Source organism: Dipodomys ordii, unplaced genomic scaffold (genome assembly GCF_000151885.1).
Source record: "Dipodomys ordii isolate 6190 unplaced genomic scaffold, Dord_2.0 Scaffold9, whole genome shotgun sequence".
Lineage (NCBI taxonomy): Eukaryota > Metazoa > Chordata > Mammalia > Rodentia > Heteromyidae > Dipodomys > Dipodomys ordii.
In genome coordinates, this window is record NW_012267225.1 from 7898491 (window position 1) to 7911554 (window position 13064).

The 13064-nt window shown below is 40.4% G+C and overlaps 1 protein-coding gene across 1 annotated transcript in view; it reads right to left on the reverse strand.

Annotated features, from left to right (window-relative positions):
- Ryr2 (ryanodine receptor 2 (cardiac)) overlaps nucleotides 1-13064 on the reverse strand; it is a 294371-nt gene that overhangs the window by 219515 nt on the left and 61792 nt on the right. Inside the window, exons 11-13 of the mRNA XM_013009227.1 lie at nucleotides 7374-7448; nucleotides 4886-5042; nucleotides 1729-1893 (exon numbers count right to left, since the gene is read on the reverse strand). Of these exons, the coding sequence (XP_012864681.1) occupies nucleotides 1729-1893; nucleotides 4886-5042; nucleotides 7374-7448 (397 nt within the window). The remainder of the gene's footprint in view (nucleotides 1-1728; nucleotides 1894-4885; nucleotides 5043-7373; nucleotides 7449-13064) is intronic.

Here is a 13064-nt window from a genome sequence, read left to right on the forward strand (position 1 = left end):
ACAATGGCAATGACTGCATTCACATATGGAAGGGAATGGTGGAAACCCAGGATCCACAGGACCGTGTACTTGTGAGTCTGTGGACTTGGTTTGTATTTGAACTCTCCACATGTTTTATCACAGCCAGGTTCAACTTCAGGAGAGGAAAAACGCTTTGTATACAGAGAATCTATACGACCACTTCATAGATTAGTGAGCCCAGGTCAAAGAAGTTGAAGGCAGGTGGCCATCTCGTTCTAATGAGAAGGACCTCACAAGAGAACTGGACCTGTACTCACATGCCTGAGATGGAAACAGAAGGCTGCACTCCAGCCCAACTCCATCTGCACCGGTTTCCACCTTCCTACAACCAGCACCAGTTACTCTAAACCCATCCCAGTGGCCCAAATGAGCTATATGGCAAAACAGAAGTTTATTGAAAATAAAACCTTCTGCCTCATGAAAGCCTTCCTTACCCAGGTCTCACCTTTCCCAAAGGGTCTCATTGTTTAGTTCTGTGCACTGTGCGGCATGTCATGCATAAAAATATGACCCATCTACCGCCATTCACGCCCTCAGGAAACTCACAGACCAGACCAGAAGAGACAGAAAGACCTGTAGCTAGTGAAAAGAATAGCACAGGAGCATCTATACAACGTCATAAGCTAGAGGGCAGTAGATTCACTGATATTGGAATGACTTCTAAATTGATCTTTTGCATTAAACTCCTGAATGATGGGTAGAAATGAGATGGAAAGAAAGGTTTCAAAGGACACTCCAAACAGTAAAACAATTCTATGCAAAGCACAGGCATGGCCCGGCACCAGTGGCTCACACCTGTCATCTTAGTTATTCAGGAGGCTGAGCTCTGAGGTTAGCAGTTTGATGCCAGCCCTAGGCAGGAAAGGCCATGAGACTCTTATTTCCAACTCATCATCAGAAAACCACAAGTGGTACTGTACTGTGGCTCCAAGTGGTAGAGAACTAGCCTTGAACAAAAAGAACTCAGGGACAGCACCCAGGCCCTGAGTTCTAGGCCCATGAATGGCCAATTGCTTTTGAAAGCACAGGTAGGTAAAAGCCATGGTGTTCTGAGGAACTGCACACTTGTTTAAAGTGACACACTGGGAACACTGAGCATGGACATCTAGCCTAGCAACCGGTATGAATAGGAGATTGGAGGAAGGCCAGGAAGGGCTGCACATGATGACCAACAAGTGTGATCACTGTCCTATGAATAAGATGGAGCCGGTGAAGGACCTAGCAGCAGCCAGGACAGAGGACAGAAGAAGGAATTAGGCCCACTAAACTGAGGCCCAAAAAGGAAGGTCTTCTTCCATTAATATTTACATCCATGAATCCATTCATCCGCTCCATCCGTGGTGTAATAATATCAAGACAATGGTTTGAATTATAAAACTACAAGGTCTATTACAGTGGAATTTTTCCTCCAAGGGATTTTAAAAGGGTTGAAGCTTTAAGGTAACGGAAGAGCTCACTTCTTCCACTGTTGCCTCCCAGTGGGACAAACGGGGCAGATGGGGCTGGAGGCACTGGCATGCAACATGGCTTATAGCAGCGTTGGATACAATACTAAAATACAGCCATGGAGGGAAGTGACCTTGAACATTGCGAAAATGACCTTGAGCACGAGGCTGAGCTGGCAGGGTTTGCTAAGTCTCTGGGTGTTGGGTGTGTAGGAGCTAATCCCTCCAATGGCCTCCACCGTGAGTGATTCTACAGGCTCACCTTGCGCTGGACGGATCCCATTCTTGCGGATTTCACATCCACAGACTGGTAGGTGAGCCACAGGCCTGTGTCAACGTGCTGGATGAAGCAGACAGAGTCCCCGTATTTTATTTCTGACGTGCCCATGCCATCGACTTCTTTTCTTATTCCAACATCTAATTTTTCCTAAGTAGAAAAAGAGATCAGCAAAGGTTCAAATTAAAAAACAAACAAAACAAAAAAAACTAGCTTATATCAACAGGAGATGGCCCTGCTGTAAACAGGTTCCTTATTAAGATTCAGCCCTCAGAAATCCACTGAAATCTTAATGGTCATATATTCTACTGTTCTAATTCAATCTCCACTGAAAACCAAACCAGGAAACTTACCAAGACAAATAACATATTCTTAAATTATTCACATGTGTAGAATATATTTTGGCCATCACATAAAAGTCTTATTTGACTTAACAGCAAACATGAAATCAAGAGACTTAAAATTAAGTCATTTAAGATCAATATTATTTTACTTTCTCATTATTAATGGTGAACAAAATAGATGAGATGTTTTTTCTTTCATGCAATTGTTTCTAACATATTTATAAGATTATATAAGTATGTCCCTCCCCCACGGTATAACCCCTGCTTTCAAAGTATTTGATGTTGGTATAATTTGTGGAGGGGAAGGGAAAAAACAAATCATTTAAATAGGGATACAGGTGGACCCATTGTAACAATGAGATGTACAAGTCGTTATGTCAAAAAATGAACTTTACAACTTTGTCCTGGATAGGGTATGGGGTGGGGGAGATGGGAAGGGATAGGAAAGGGAAACAAAGGAGGAGGCAACAATGCTTGATAAGAAATGTACTTATTATCTTGCCCATGTAATTGTAACTCCTCTGTATGGTATTTTCACAATTAAAAAATGTTAAAAAAAAAAAGATAGATGAGTGTTCAAAAACATTCATTTTACAGGACAATCTTTGTTACTTATTGCCTCTAAGACATTAACCAGTCAATTAGAAATGCAAAACCCCAGTTTTCTCATGGATAAATAAAATTAACAACAGTACCTCAATGAACAATCAAAAAAATGAGATGATGCTTGTAATGAGAAAAATCTGACCTAAATGACATCTAAAGTGTTTAGCATGGAGCCTGGAATTAAATCTGCACACAAATAAACTCTGATAGTTTTGACCATGACGATGATATTGCTAATGGTTATTTCTTTTTAATTCAATTTCTGCTACTGCAGTTTCCAACTCGAATGGTGGACGTTTTCCTTCTGAAAGGGAGTAAAATTCCCCTTGGAAATAACAGCCCGGAAACCACAGTATAGAAACCTTGTGTACCTCGTTGCTGTGGCTTCCTTATTCTCTTCTTCCTTGATTAGCTTTCCTTCTTCAAACTACCCTATGTTTTTCCTGTGTCTTTGTTATTTGCTGTCTGAACTTAACTGCAGCTACACAAATATTTTTTTTTCTTGGTTGGTTGTGGGGCTGGAACTCTGGGCTTGGGTGCTATCCCTGTGCTCTTCAGCTCAAGGCAAGTGCTTTACCACTTGAGCCACAGCGCCACTTCCGGTTTTCTAGTGGTTTATTGGAGATAAGAGTCTCACAGACTTTCCTGCCTGGGCTGGCTTTGAACCTTGATCCTCAGATTTCAGCCTCCTGAGTAGCTAGGATTACAGGCGTGAGCCACTGGTGCCCAGCTTACACAAATATTTTTAAATTGAAGTGAAATGTATGTGCTATATAAGAAAATGATTAAGGGGGGGGAACCTACAAAATTTCAGATTTTTCATGTTCTTTTCAGTTTGTACTTGTAACTAATGATTCTAAAGTGATTAGAAACACTTCTTAAAATCAAAATGAGTTAAAATTCTCAAAACAGAAAGGTCAAGGTCCTCTAGGAAAATATACGATCATCAATTAAGTTGAATTAACTATTATGCAAATAACTTGGAGCCTCATTCTAAGAGTCTGCAATAAAACAGATAATAAACCATTTCAATTTCATGGTATCAAATGAGGTAAACTACTAATCTACTTATACTAAGTCTGTCAATAGGAGAATTGCATTCTAGGGGAAAATATAGCCATAGAATTATCTCTTAAAAAGAAAACAATGAGCCTATATAAAACATTTTTTTCTTTTATCCAAAAAGAATTAGTTTGTAGTCTTATTATCTAGGAGCTACAGATTATGTTTTGAGAAGGCACACGCTCATTAATTGTAAAGTTATGCCTTGTTCGCTTTTGGTGGAAATGGTTGACATCACTCTGGTGATGAGGAAATTTTAATTATGAAGTCTCCTGATAACTGTGTCCTAAGAGTTACTCTGACCCTGTGTTAGTTAATAACTGCCAAGGTGCCATTAGGAATGGAAGAGTGATCATTTGCTGGATGGAAACTTCCAGGCCAATCATGTTCTTTCTCCCCTTCATTTCCTATCACTCATGCATAAAAGAAACACAGATGATGCCCAGGTCATGAGTTCAAGCCCCAGTACTGACACAAAAGAAAACAACCAAGTAACTACATAAACAACATAAAAATTAAACGTGGGAAAGCCCTAGGTAATATTCAAAAGGTAACTATGTCCACATACAAAGAGTCTCAGAAATACAAATCAAAGTCAAACTCTTTATGGTTTTGCCTTTCTAAGAGAGAAGCTAGCCACTATTCCACATCATTCCAATCATTAGACCAAATTTCAGCATTTTCACAAAGCTAAAGCAATAAAGATACAGTTATCATAAAACAATTTGCTAGAGCTAAGCAGGTAGATCCACCTGTAACAGTGGATTAGATTAAGCCCTTAACAAAAAAGGTACATCATTGCAAGGTATTGGGTGCTGGTGGCTGGCTGGAAGGATGGATGGATGGATGGATGGATGGATGGATGGATGGATGGACAAAAGGATGGGTGGATGGGTAGATGGATGGATAGATGGATAGATAGACGAAAGGATGGGTGGATGGATGGATGGGTGGGTGGGGGGAGGATGGATGGGTTGTAAGACTGAAGAACTAATAAGCCCAGTGAAATATCTGGGCAGGTCCTGGTGGTTTATGGAATTGATTTTCCTAGCTTAGAATGGATGGAAGAGTAGGATTCAGAGACCTCAAGAAATACAATGGGAACTCCAAAAGAATAGATTCTACCTTACCTTGGAAGACCGGAAGGTAAATGCTGTTGATTTCACATCAGCTTTTTCTTTGTCCATGAGCAGCAGGTTTTTGTCCTCCAGGAGACTTAAGTACCTGCCGGTGGTGACGTGGCGAAGCCGGAAGGGCTGGCCCCATCGGATGTGGCTCCCGCTCCACCTGGCGGAGGACAGTTGTAGCTTCACTTTTTTGCACTGACTAAGAGATGCATGTCCAACAACATGGAACCTTTAAGCTCAATGTTTGTCTAAGGGTTTCATAGGTAGGCACATTTCACCAGCTGCACATCCACATGAAGTAAACCTAACTTCATTTCAACCAGTGTTACTAATCTAGAACTTGTTCACTGTTATTATTGTTTGTTTTGTGCCAGTCTTGGGGCTTGAACTCAGGGCCTGGATGCTGTCCTAGAACATTTTTGCTCAAGGTTAGTGCTCTATCATTTGAACCACTGCTCCACTTCTGGTTTTTTTTGGTAATTGGAGAGAGTTAGGATGAAGGGTGTGAGCTACTAACACCTGGCTAACCTGGAACTTAAAAAAAAGAAAGAAAGACAGACTGAAAGAAAATAGAGCCAGGCACTGGTGGCCACGCCTGTCAGCTACTCAGGAGGCTGAGATCTGAGGATCACAGTTCAAAGCCAGCCCAGGCAGAAAAGTCCATGAGACTCTTGTCTCCAATAAACCACCAGAAAACTGGAAGTGGCACTGTGACTCAAGTGGTAGAGTACTAGCCTTGAGCTGAAGAGCCTAGGGACAGCTCCCAGACCCAGAATTCAAGCCTCACGACAAACATAAAAAAGGAAGGAAGGAAGCAAGGGAGGGAGGGAGGGATGGAGGAAGGGAGGAAGGAAGGAAGAAGGAAGGAAGGAAGGAAGGAAAGAGGGAGGGAGAGAGGGAGGGAGGGAAGAAGGAAGGAAGGAAGGAAGGAAGGAAGGAAGGAAGGAAGGAAGGAAGGAAGGAAATGTAAAAATTTAGATAAAACATTGTGTTGCTAAGGATAGTATATAAGCAAGAAAAAAAAGAAGAGCATGTCCATCAAAATCCCACACCTTGGAGTAAAATTCTGTTAGGAGAGAGCTAAAAGAAATAAGAAGAAGGTATGCTTTACATTCTGAGAGTTCAAGTATTTGTAAGTCAATGGACAGGGGCATGTTTTTATTATCAGCTAGATACCCTGAAAAGAATGGTGCAAACGTTTTATTTTAAATAGTCAGCCCTTTACTGTAGGAGAAGTTAACCTCCACAGATCTAATTAAATTGGTGCTGACATTTTTCTATGTCAACCTTCCCACATTCAAGGATGTAAAAGTTTTTTCCAGAATTACTGTATGGAATGCTCTCACCCAAAGGAAATGAAGATCACAAAATCATTCTACTCACCATTAGATAGGTGATAATCACACACACACACACACACACACACACACACACTAGCTAAGACGGTTCCTCACCTTAACCAAGGAGTCCGTAACCCTATCAAAGTAACTTCCTCACAGTATAATACCACATTGAAAACTCATGTTTACACAAGGATCAAACTGCCCAGTTATTTAAAAAATCTGGCTGATATTTTCATTCCATTTATAATGATGCCTTTCAAAAATCATTTTATTGCTGAGCAATGGTAGCTCCCACCTGAAATCCTAGCTACTTAGGAGTCTAAGATCTGCGGATGGCAGTTCAAAGCCAGCCTGGCCAAAAATGTCTGTGAGATTCTTATCTCCAATTAATCAGCAAAAAGCTAGAAGTAGAGCTGTGGCTCAAATGGTAAAGTACTAGCCTTAAGCAAAAGAAGCTCAGGGACAGAGCCCCAGGCCCTAGGTTCAAGCACTAGGACTGGCACGCATACCAAAATAATCATTTTATTTATTTAAAAGCAATTATTGAGAAGAACTAAAAGGCCATTCTTTACATGCCCTTTGAACTTCCCAGAAATAGTATGCATAAATGTATGTGTATATAAATTCTTGTTGCTATAATGAACATATAGTGGCTGGTATTACAATTCATACTTCTTGCTCCGTTATCAAGCTATTTGTAAGTAGAGAGCATTTTTTGATTTCTGGAGTTCACATCTCCTCTGTTTCACATGTGCCTTTAAGGAGGTTAAATTCAGAGCATTTTCAACTAGACATGAGCAACAGGCTGGCAGACAACTAGCCCTGCCTCCAAACCATGCCTCTGTCTTCCTAGCATGCTGTCCGTGGAGACACAGAGTCCAGACAAGATGCTGTTACAAAGCATTTCATTACAAAGGAAATTAAATTCTCAGGTCTACCACCTGGTTCTAAAGCGGATATGCAAATCAAGATAAGTGAAGTAACCAATGAGGGAGGGGAGAGAGGAGAGAGAAAATCTCCATCACTCTGTGTTTCTGTGCTCCTGCGCTGGACCTGTTAACAGGACTGAGTAATGGGGACACCGAGGCCCAGGACACAGGGTGCTCTGCTCCGTGGGAGTCCCCGGCTCCCATGTAAGTTCTACTTACGCAACTCTTAGCGTCTCTAGTCTCCAAAGGGAGCGTGCGTGAACAGATACAGCTCCACCTTCATAATGGACAGTTCTGTTGAAACAAAAAGATGTCCAAGTTTTGAGTTTAACAGGTTTCACTTATTTGAAACTGAGAGACACACAGACAGCTCCCTGTTCAATGTGGGCTTTTAAAAATATTTTTTATTGTTATTAAGGTGTGGTACAGAGGGCTACCATTTCCTCAGTCCATCAAGGAGCATACTTCTTTTTTTTTTTTTTTTTGGACAATGTCATTCCTTCCTTTACTTCCTTCCCATTTCCTCTTCCCATTCCTGCCTACAAGTTACACAGGCCATTTTCTATATAGTTTATACTGTGTTTGTTTACCCTTCTTCCCTCCCTTTCTGCCCCCCCTCTTCACTCCCCCAGAATAAAAAACAAACCAACCGGATGCCAGTGGCTCATGCCTGTAATCTTAGCTACTCAGGAGGCTGAGATCTGGGGATCACGGTTCAAAGCCAGCCCTGGCAGGAAAGTCTCTGAGACTCTTATTTCTAATAAACCACTCAGAAAACCACAAGTGGTGCTGTGGCTCAAGAGGTAGAGCGCTTGCCTTGAGCTGAATTGCTGAGGGACAGTGCCCAGGCCCAGAGATCATGCCCCATGGCCAACAAAGGAAAAAAAAAAAAAAGCAAAAACAAATACCACCACCACCAACAACCAAAAGAGAAAAAATCAAAATCACATTGACTTTTTGGCATAGTACCAAAATAGTGTTACAAATATTGGGGAAAAGAAGATAACTGGACATTGTTATTATTTTAAACAAAACTTAAAAAAAATTCCAATTCACAAATCAGAAAAAGTCAAAATGACTCCAATTCCACTGAATAGAAGTTTAAATACAGACAGACAGACAGACAGACAGACAGACAGACAGACAGACAGATAGATAGATGGATGGATGTACACCTGTGTGAGCTCATTCTGTAAGACTGGAGAAATGTCAGCCTTCGGGCTATAAAGTCATGTCTGTATCACGTGTTATGCTTTAATACGACATACCACATTAAGGAACTCACACTTGAAGCTCACCACATAAAATTCCCTGAAGAGGTTGTCTAAGGTTATTTTTCTATAATACAAATTGGTCTTGCTATATCATGAATTCGACTTCTCGTAGCTTTTATCATATTGTCCAACGAGATAAAAACGAGTTAACTATTTTAGAAATGGGGGCTATGAAATATAGTCTGGGTCTTATCTTGGCTGTGGAGCCACCTGTTTTCTCAGTAAAAAGCAGGCATTCTGACAGCTAGGAGAGTTCATCTTTAAAAATCTGAGGCCCAGAAAAGACTACATTAGCATACTAATAAAAGCACAAATCCTTACAAGCTCCTCGGGGCTGACAGCGCCATAAAATTTTATAGAATACACAATTCCAATTAGAGGCCTCTGAGTATAGAATCATCTCATAAAACACATTAGCAATGTTACAAAATGGACACTGAAGAGACCCCCGCACACACAGACCAGGCCACATGAGCCATGCCAGGAGAAACCTTCTCCAAATGATGTCATAGTGATGAGGTCACTAACTGAGGGGAGGGCAAGGAAGCAAGAAGTGGAAGCCACCTGCTATCCTAGCTACTCAGGAGGCTAAGATCTGGAGGTTTGTGGCTTGAGGCCAGCCTGGGCAATAAAATAACACTAGAGATCCTTCATTTTTTTCAACTTAATTTTCAGTGAATTCTCATGCACTGCAGAAATCCCATCTCCTTTGAAAAATCATAAGGAGTTGTGTTTTTTTAATAAGATAAGTTATTAAATATCTAACTAATAGGAATCACTATTTTTTATTTCAAAGCCAAAATGTACTGCAGCCAAATGCTATTCTTGAGTATATGAAGAACATAATTGATATCACCCACCACACATCCATCAGGCTAAAGAAAAAACTATCTATGATCATGCCAAATATAAAACTTCTCAGCCAAGTACAAACAGAGAGGAGCTTCCTCAACTTGATAAAGAATATCAATAAAAAATAAATAAAAACCCATAGCTAATGTACTCATGATTTCCTACCAACTCCATTGATATTAGGAAAAGACAAGAGCCATCCCCCACACCATAATCAAGAATGGATTCGAAGTTGAATCTAATGCAAGAAGGAAATTCCAATTATACATATTAGGATAAAAGAACCAAAAATGCCTTTGTAAATAAGAGTGTCAATCCTCATCCCCTTAAAATCAACCATAATGGTTACAAACTCCTAAAACTTATCATCCATTATCTGATACCGCTCATATGAAAAGTCAAATGCTTCCAGATTTCCAGTGATAAATAACAAGTCATTAGGATTAGTCATCTATCTAAGCACCAAACATCAAAATACCTTGCATAAATCTAACAAAAAGTATGTATAAATTCTACATGATGAACGATATAAAACAGGAGTGAAAAGAAATCAAAGAAGAGGTAAATAAATGGAGACATGTCCCACATGTACAGAAGACATGCCTCAATATGCTAACAAACGTGGCTTAAACTTTTAAAGCAGCCCCAATCAAAGTCCTGCAATTATTTTGTGGACTCCAACGGGGTGAACACTGCTTATTATGGATCTACACTAATGAAGACAGTGTGTGACAGGCAAGAGAACAGATAAATAGATCAATGCAAGAAAACAGATCGCCCAGGAACAGAGCCACATGAAGAACATCAGTTGCTCTTTGAAGGCTAGCAAAGGCAACTTCAAACCTGGATATTCAAAGATAAAGAATCCAGACAGACTTATCCTCTTCACCACAAAGAGGAGGAATAATGTCTTCCTTGATCATTGTAGAACACATAAGAATTGCTCTAGAATCTTCTTTAGGTAGTGGCCGAGGGGAATATCGCATCTGTAAAAGGGCTTTGACGTTCATGTGGGAGCATAAACCGTGTCTCTGTCTCCGCCAGACTGAGCAACTGTGAATGCATTATTACAGCAAGCCCATTTCATGACTTAGCAATTATTTACAACCACAGCTCCTTAAATCACCATCATACCGAAAGGGCCATGGAGGTAAAAGCACTGCCATGCATACCTATAGCCGGCTCATACCTTGGTTTTTGCCTGCTAAGTCACATTCTAGAAGTAAATGTAGCTTTTATTCCCAGATAGTGTCAGGAAGGATGACTTAATTACCCTCTACTTGAGACTAACGAGACAGGGCAGATCTATGCCGAGAGCAACACCTGGCGAGGTGAAGGAGACAAGTTTATTCTGTCTCTGTCTTTTTATGTCTGTCTCTCATTCATTCTCGCTCTCTGTCTCTCTAATCACGTCTTTGCTTTATTTTCCTCCATTGCTCTTATCTAATAATTTTACATCTGGGTACACGGGACTTTGGATGTTACTAAACACGCACACACATTTGTGTTTTTATTGTCACACATCCCAATGAGAACGTAATCTTCCAATAACCTGCACAGCTTTTAAATGAATCAAGCTGGACATACCCTATGTAGTCAAGGTATTTTTAACATAAAAATACAGCCTTATAAACAATGACTGTCTAATATCGATCACCAGATCACAGATCCCAAATAATATTTCCCTAATCTTCCCCCTTTCAACGTTTATCAGGTTGCTTGGGCTAGCTCAGTATAGAGTCTTATCTAGCAGGTGTGAGGCTGTGGGTTCAATCTACAGTACCACAGAAATTAGACTGAAATGCTTTAACTTAACGGTATCATATACTTGATTCAGATAGCGTATGTTTAATCTATAAATAAGGATATATATGCGCATAAATACCCTTATTAACATTTTATTAAATCCCTATAAAATTATAGATGGAAATAGTGAAATCTGTTGAGAGATTAAAATCTTAAACAGAAAATATTCCCTACAAACAGTACATCATGCATGAGAGGAAAAAAAAAGCCTTTATAACCAAAAGCCTCTGGCGTGCAATTTTGTTTTGCTTGTGTTTGTAATAAGATCTCACAGTGCAGTCCAGGCTGCCTTCAAATTCATCATCATCCTGCATTGGCCTCCTGCGTAGTGTATTACACACACGCACCACTAGGCCCAGCTGAGAATCTAGTTTTTAAAATACCATGTCGCATCTGATAAATTCCAACTGACTTTCTCTGCTGCTAGACAGGTTGTAGAACCCAAAAGTTTCTAACTTAAACCTTCTCCTCGAAAAATCTCAGTAAGCTTAAAATAATAATGATGTTACACTTCACATCAGCATTCAGCCAAAGTCATCTCACAGATGGGCCAGGGAGTGTGGGGACAAAATCTATCTCTTCTCCAATCACTTCTCCTTAAGTGCTTTCCAAGAGTCTGTCTAACATTCTTCGCAGGGAGGAAGAGGAGGCAGCCACCTAGGCATAAACACCCTACCGTGACAAGGAAGTTAGAGATAGACCTATTAGTATCTAAAATTACCAAGCTCTTTTCTGAGGAGCAGTTTCCATAACAACAATTATAGTTATGCATATTGAACACCTGTCAGTGGACTTGCTCCGGAAGCAGAGCACCAACGAGCAAAAGATGCCCACGCTTCTCCCAAGGAAGTGTCACCACTGGCCACTGACTTAATCATTTCCACTACTTCAGATAATAGAGTTGATCTGATTCTGATTGTTCTGTGTTAATCATAATTAATGGGTACCTCCAGAATTTCAGCAGAGTTTGAAGCAAAAGAAACATGGATATATTTTCCTGGAACCTCTATAGCTTTTAAATCAATGTTCAAATATTCAAATATATGTATATATATGCATATATATATACATATATATATATATCAAGATATCTTTACTTCCTTTCATAATGACTCCTGATAGGTTAGAGGTCATCTTTACAGATTCTCACAAACAGGCTGATCTCAATGGAAGACACCCTGCCCATAGGCCCAGTGGTCTTTGGCTTTTGAAGTTCCTTAAGGAACAGGCAACAGTTTAAAGGGAAGAAAGAGCAAAAGGTTTCAAAGTCTATATGAGCCAGGCTCAGTGGCTCTTGCCAGTAATCCTAGCCACTCAAGAGGCTGAGATGTAAGGGTCAGGTTCAAAACCAGCCAGGTCAGGTACATCTGTGAGACTCTTATCTCCAATCTCCAAAATAACCTGGAGGTAGACTGTGGCTTGGGTAGCTGAGCACTAGCCTTGAGCAAAGAAGCTCAGAGACAGACAACAGCCACAGCCCGAGTTCAAGCCCCAGGATTGGCACCAAAAAAAAAAAAGTCTAGGTCATGATATTAACAAGACCAGAAATAATCAAGTACTCCATGCACTAAAAATATAAAGAATTATCCTATCTGGCCAATAGATACATGAAGAAATGCTCAACCTCTCTAGCCATAAAAGAAATGCAAATCAAAACAACATTGAGATACCACCTCACCCCAGTTAGAATGGCTAGAATCAAGAACTCTAATAACAACAGATGCTGGAGGGGATGTGGACAGAAGGAACCTTACTACATTGTTGGTAGGAGTGTAAACTTGTTCAACCACTTTGGAAAGCAGTATGGAGGTTCCTCAAAAGACTCCACATAGAGCTCCCCTATGACCCAGCAATCCCACTTTTGGGCATTTACCCAAATGTTCACAAACAAGACCACACTAAAGCTACCAGCACAACTATATTTATTGCAGCATTATTTACCATAGCTAAGATATGGAACCAACCCAGATGCCCCTCA